The sequence below is a fragment of the Benincasa hispida genome, chromosome 12 (genome assembly GCF_009727055.1).
Source record: "Benincasa hispida cultivar B227 chromosome 12, ASM972705v1, whole genome shotgun sequence".
Classification (NCBI taxonomy): domain Eukaryota; kingdom Viridiplantae; phylum Streptophyta; class Magnoliopsida; order Cucurbitales; family Cucurbitaceae; genus Benincasa; species Benincasa hispida.
This window is the reverse complement of record NC_052360.1, coordinates 19,551,883-19,557,591: the sequence shown is the minus strand read 5'-3', so window position 1 is coordinate 19,557,591 and position 5,709 is coordinate 19,551,883. Positions and strand designations below refer to the sequence as shown.

Here is a 5,709-nt window from a genome sequence, read left to right as displayed (position 1 = left end):
AAAGGGACAAATAGAAAAAGTGGAATTTTTCTTTTCTTTATATATTTTGTGATGATTAAGATGGATTAAGAGATAATGGGTTCAGAGAAAGAGACAGAAACAAGAGGTGAGTAGATTTTTTAGCTTCATTTTCAGTATCCCCATTTAAGAATTTTGATGGGTTTTGTTTACTATTCGCCATGGATGATCATCAATGATTCTTTTTGTTTTTGCTCTTCGAACCAGAACGACAAAACCCTCTTTCCCACAATTCTGTTTGGAACTGGAATACTGCTTTTTCCCATTACTTTTCATTCACTAGAAGAAAGTGTTCTTCAATCTGTTCTCAAAGTCAAGTGGGTTATTTTCACTTCAACACATGCGATTACGAGTTCCCCTGTGGATGTTTGTGTTTTGTGTTTGATCAATAAGACTTGGAAACTTTACACTGTTTCGAATCATGGGTTTCTTGTTCTTCCTCGAATTGTAGGTTCTGAATTTGGGAGGTCAAACGTTTAGCCCAAAATATCTCAGTTTCCGATCTCTTTTTTTCTTTTGGGAAATTGCTTGTTTCGTGGAATCTGGTCCTGATTCTTAATTTTGGAATCCGAATTCTCATCGCTTTAGTGGTCGATCGTTTTCGTCTGCTTTCTCAGGTCTGGTTGATTTGTTTGAGTCGAGGCCTTGATAAAAAAGTGCTTCTTACTTTTGATGTCGAGTTTCTGATTTTATCATTCATTCCAAAGATTCTTATTCGTAGTGGATTTTGGTCTACTGAAAAGGTGTTGAGTGAACTTTCATTGCATTTGATTGGATCCCGTGGGTGATTCATTATCCTTATGATTATTCGAGTTTCTTAAAATGTACTAATTTGATAAACTATAGTCCTTAGTTTCATTGATCTTTTCTTCTCTTTGTTTGGCTGTTGAAGAACTCTGAAATTCTGGAAGTACAATTCTTTAATCCATGTCCATCATTTGCTTTCATTTGCTATAGGTTTTGGAGAATCATGTTCCATCTGAAACTGATTTTTGTTAAGGTATCTATCTTATCTTGAGACTTATGTAAAATTTTGGCCAATAGGTTTGGACTATCATGTGATCTTTGCCCCATTTGTTGGTAACGAACAATTAAAGGGTTGTCCATTTTGAAATTCTGCTTGATTCCTTCTGCTGCCTTTACTGTTTATAGTTCTTCCTTTAATATATTATCAAGCAATTCAGTGACAAGAATGAATGTTAACTCTATATAATTGCAACTTGAAATGATTGAATGGTCCTGTATCTAAGGTAACTATCAATTCCATTATAATCTTTAGGTCTACAAATTTGCAGTTCAAAATGATTGAATTGTCCTGTATCTGATTTTGAGTAAAATGTGTTTTTAAGCCCATTTAGGGACCTTATAAGTTATATTTAGATATTACCATCCAAGGCTTCTTGATCTGAAAATCCACTGCAACCTGCTCTTGCTTCCCTTTATCCATTTCGATCAGTTATTCTTTCAATCTGTCTCCCCCACATTGTGTTTCTCTCTCCCTCTCTCTCTCTCTCTCTCTCTCTTTTCATATATTATTTTTACTGACCTAATAAATTAAAAACAAAACATATTTAGTCCAGTCCATTTGGCATTTATTAGATTATTTGTTTCTTCTTTCTTCTGGTAAGGTTGGTTGTAATCCAGTATGTTCGGTGTAATGCAATCAGTTGACGAGGACGGTAAGCAAAAGAATTTGAAGCGTTCAAGGCCACTTTCAAACAACATGACGGTCACTAACTCTAGTGTTGCTCAGAGTTTGGATGACTCTTTCCTCTTCCCAGTTGAAGAGATTGTACAATACCCATTGCCAGGATATGTTGCGCCCACTTCAATAACTTTCAGTCCAGATGATAGTTCTGTCACTTACTTGTTTAGTCCTGATAGCACTTTGAATAAGAAGGTTTTTGCTTTTGATATCAAAACTGGCAAACAGGAGTTGATTTTCAGTCCTCCTGATGGTGGGCTGGATGAGTGTAATATTTCTCCAGAAGAGAAGCTGAGGAGAGAAAGATTGAGGGAACGTGGTTTAGGTGTAACTCGGTATGAATGGGTGAAAACAAGCGCCAAAAGGAAAGCAATTATGGTGCCTCTGCCTGCTGGGGTTAGGTCTTTTATTACTTTAAAGCTATTGTACTACTAGTCATTCTTGTGAAATATTATTTGGAACAAAGAATCTTGATCTAATTCATATACTTGTACTTGACATCCTCCTTCTATGCAGATTTATATTCAAGATTTTTGTGGCTCAACCCCAGAGCTTAAGCTTTCCAGTAAACCTTCTTCACCGATCATGGATCCACATCTCTCACCAGATGGGTCCATGCTTGCATTTATTAAAGATGGGGAGCTTCATGTCATGAATCTTTCATACAATGAAGTGAGACAGTTGACTGTTGGTGCTAACAGAAACATTACGGTAAATCTACAGTCATTCTTCATGAACTCTAACCTTCTATTGAAGTTAATGTTTTCATCTTTCTGCTTTTGGATGGCGTCTGGTTGTAGAACAGAGTGAGTTGCAGTTTAGGAAGTAGAATCCTAGTGCTTGGCTGCCCTTTCTCCATTTGTCTGTGCATTTTGTACCCTTTTCTAGTATTCACAGCTTAGTAATTAGCAATTTGTTTACTATTATTTGTATCTTTTGTGGCTCAGAACAGCGTGTATGATGTCATTTCCTATCAAGAGTTGTATGAGTTGTCTCTTGATATGGATTATGTGATTTATTGGAGCATTTGATTAGGTGTTCAGTTGGCATCTTGGTTGAAGAAGTTTACATCTTAACTACAATGTTCATCTAGATTACTGTTACATGTATCAAGTATGATATAAATGTTTAATGTTTTCCCTCTTCGGTTTTTCCCCTAGAATTTAACGCTTACCTTTTTTCCAAACTGCAGCATGGACTTGCAGAATATATTGCTGAGGTGAGAATACCAGCATCTGTTTTTCATATAGAATTTTGAAATCATTCCTGCTTGGAAGCTGAAGGAAGTTGAATTCTTACTGTTGGAAGAGATTAAAAGCAATTTTTGATCTTCAATGACGCCTCGTTTTGTTCTACTTGAAATTGTAGTTGGACATTTTCACATTTTCATGAATATTTTCTTCTTTCAGGAGGAAATGGATCGGAAAAATGGGTACTGGTGGTCGCTAGACAGCAAGTATATTGCGTTTACACAAGTTGATACTTCAAAGATCCCTCCGTTTAGAATCATGCATCAAGGTAAAAGCTCCGTTGGTTCGGATGCACAAGAAGACCATGCTTATTCTTTTGCAGGAACTTCCAATGCTGTTGTTCGACTCGGTGTTGTCTCTGTTGCTGGAGGCCCGATTACTTGGATGGATCTTCTTTGTGGAGAAACAGATGAAGAGGAATATCTGGCCCGAGTCTGTTGGATGCATGAAAATATTCTCATCGCTCAGATTCTGAATAGGTTACATACCAAGCTGAAAATTCTCAGGTTTGATATCAAGTCAGGGGAGAGAAAAGTTTTGCTGGTTGAAGAAGAAGATTCATGGATTAACTTACATGATTGTTTCACACCACTAGACAAAAGTATCAGCAAATATTCTGGGGGATTTATATGGGCAAGTGAAAAAACTGGATTTAGACATCTTTATCTGCATGATGGCCATGGGACGTGCTTGGGGCCACTCACTGAAGGTGACTGGATGGTCGAACAAATTGCTGGTGTAAATGAAGCAACCGGGCTAGTTTATTTTACTGGAACTCTTGATGGGCCTCTTGAATCTCATCTTTACTGTACCAAACTAACTACTGCCGGGAACACACCATTGGAGCCACCAATTAGACTGACTCATGGCAAGGGAAAACATGTCGTTGTACTCGATCATCGTATGGGAAGTTTTATCGACATTCACGATTCCCTCAATTCTCCCCCAAGGGTGTTGCTCCGTTCCTTGAAAGATGGAAGTGTCATTTTGCCAATTTATGAGCAAACACTTACAATTCCAAGGATTGAAAGGCTTCATCTTGAGCCTCCAGAGATTGTTGAGGTACAGGCTTCTGATGGGACATTGCTCTATGGAGCTTTATACAAGCCTAGTGAGACGATATTTGGACCGCCACCGTACAAGACTATGTTCATTGTGTATGGTGGTCCAAGTGTACAACTAGTCTGCGATTCGTGGATCAATACGGTGGACATGAGAGCTCAGTATCTGCGTAGTAGAGGAATCTTAGTGTGGAAGGTTGGTACTTAATGCAACTCTTTCCTTTACCAACTTTCCTTTCTGTAAACATTGAGATTCTGACATGTCTGACGTTATGTTTCACCGAAATTGTAAATCATGGTCTTAGTAGTGCCTGATCTTCAACGACCCTGCCATGTTCACACTGGAATTGTAGTGTTATTTGTGTAGACTAATCCTGTTTTGGATTCCTTTTGAATTGCAGCTTCATTTCTTGCTTAGTTTAATTTATCCATGTTTGTGTTGGATGATTAGTTTTCTTTCCTTGAAAATTCAGTGAGATAGTCTGTTCTGAGTTTAATAGTACAAACGGTTCCAAATATGCTTTGAACAATTTTTTTTTATCTGATGTCATTTTGAATGGTTTGTTGGTTGCAGTTAGACAACAGAGGAACCGCTCGACGCGGACTGAAGTTTGAAGCTTCTCTGAAATACAATATTGGCTATATCGATGCAGATGATCAAGTGGTTGGAGCGAAATGGCTCATCAGACAGGGTCTATCAAGAGCTGGAGAGATTGGTTTATATGGATGGAGCTATGGTGGCTTTCTGTCGGCAACGAGTTTGGCCCGGTATCCAGATATCTTCCGATGTGCAATATCCGGTGCGCCTGTTACGTCTTGGGATGGGTACGACACGTTCTACACAGAAAAGTACATGGGATTACCGACTCGAGATCCAGAAACTTACGAACGAAGCTCAGTGATGCATCATATAGACAAGATGACTGGGAGTCTACTGCTTGTGCATGGGATGATTGATGAGAATGTACATTTCAGGCATACAGCAAGGCTTGTGAATGCACTCATATCGGCTGGAAAGATGTATGAGCTACTGATATTCCCAGACGAACGACATATGCCTCGTCAGCATCGAGATCGTATCTACATGGAAGAAAGAATCTGGGAATTCATCAAGAGGAACTTGTGAGGTAAGCTTATTTTTGTTCATAATCTTTGTTATTTATTAGTGGTTTTGGAATAAATGATGTTTAATCCCATGAAACCTCCACAGTTTTTCCCAATGTCAAATATTTTATGATAGTTTAGTTTCTTTCTTAGATTTGTATGGAATGGAAATCACTCCTCTTGCTGGGATTCCCCTCCCCCAATTTAACCTCTATTTTTTAATCTTTTTTCAATTTGGTCCTTCTTTTATTATGTATTTGGTTTTCTTTCCAATAAAATCTTTATGATCTCCTTAGACTGATGAAGTTGCAATATACACTTTATTATCGAGTTGAAAATATTTTATATTTTATTTCTTGAAGTAGGCATAATATCACTCACCTATAAAATAAAATTTGGAAGTTACTTGTTATAAATAATTGTTCAATTAAATAACCTTCCATCATTTTTTTAAAAATCTTTTTAACCTTTTGTTATTCGAAGGGATTAATTGAAATTTTTGAAAGAATAAGGGCTAAAATATAATTAGATTCCAACATTTGGGATTAAATTTTTACATATAGCTTAACTA

The 5,709-nt window shown here is 37.3% G+C and overlaps 1 protein-coding gene across 7 annotated transcripts; it reads left to right on the top strand.

The window, feature by feature from the left end:
- Nucleotides 1-5,390, top strand: LOC120092521 (dipeptidyl aminopeptidase 4). Of its 7 annotated transcripts, none has more exons than XM_039050626.1 (7): nt 1-106; nt 976-1,018; nt 1,647-2,119; nt 2,240-2,434; nt 2,916-2,942; nt 3,133-4,230; nt 4,609-5,390. In XM_039050626.1, the coding sequence occupies exons 3-7, from the start codon at nt 1,664-1,666 to the stop codon at nt 5,158-5,160; spliced, it is 2,328 nt and encodes a 775-aa protein (XP_038906554.1). In that variant the 5' UTR covers nt 1-106; nt 976-1,018; nt 1,647-1,663; the 3' UTR covers nt 5,161-5,390. The 7 variants fall into 7 exon arrangements, with proteins under 7 accessions (XP_038906554.1, XP_038906557.1, XP_038906553.1 ...); XM_039050629.1 differs by having other exon boundaries at nt 31-106; nt 1,686-2,119; XM_039050625.1 differs by lacking the exon at nt 1-106 and adding an exon at nt 138-335.
- Nucleotides 5,391-5,709: the final 319 nt, after the last annotated feature.

What these genes read in the sequence shown, in the direction of transcription:
- LOC120092521 (XM_039050626.1), top strand. Translation starts at nt 1,664, where the DNA reads ATGTTCGGTGTAATGCAATCAGTTGACGAGGACGGTAAGCAAAAGAAT. An exon ending in TGGTGCCTCTGCCTGCTGGG is followed by an intron (nt 2,120 to 2,239) that starts GTTAGGTCTTTT and finishes CCTTCTATGCAG; the next exon opens with ATTTATATTCAAGATTTTTG. An exon ending in GTGCTAACAGAAACATTACG is followed by an intron (nt 2,435 to 2,915) that starts GTAAATCTACAG and finishes TCCAAACTGCAG; the next exon opens with CATGGACTTGCAGAATATAT.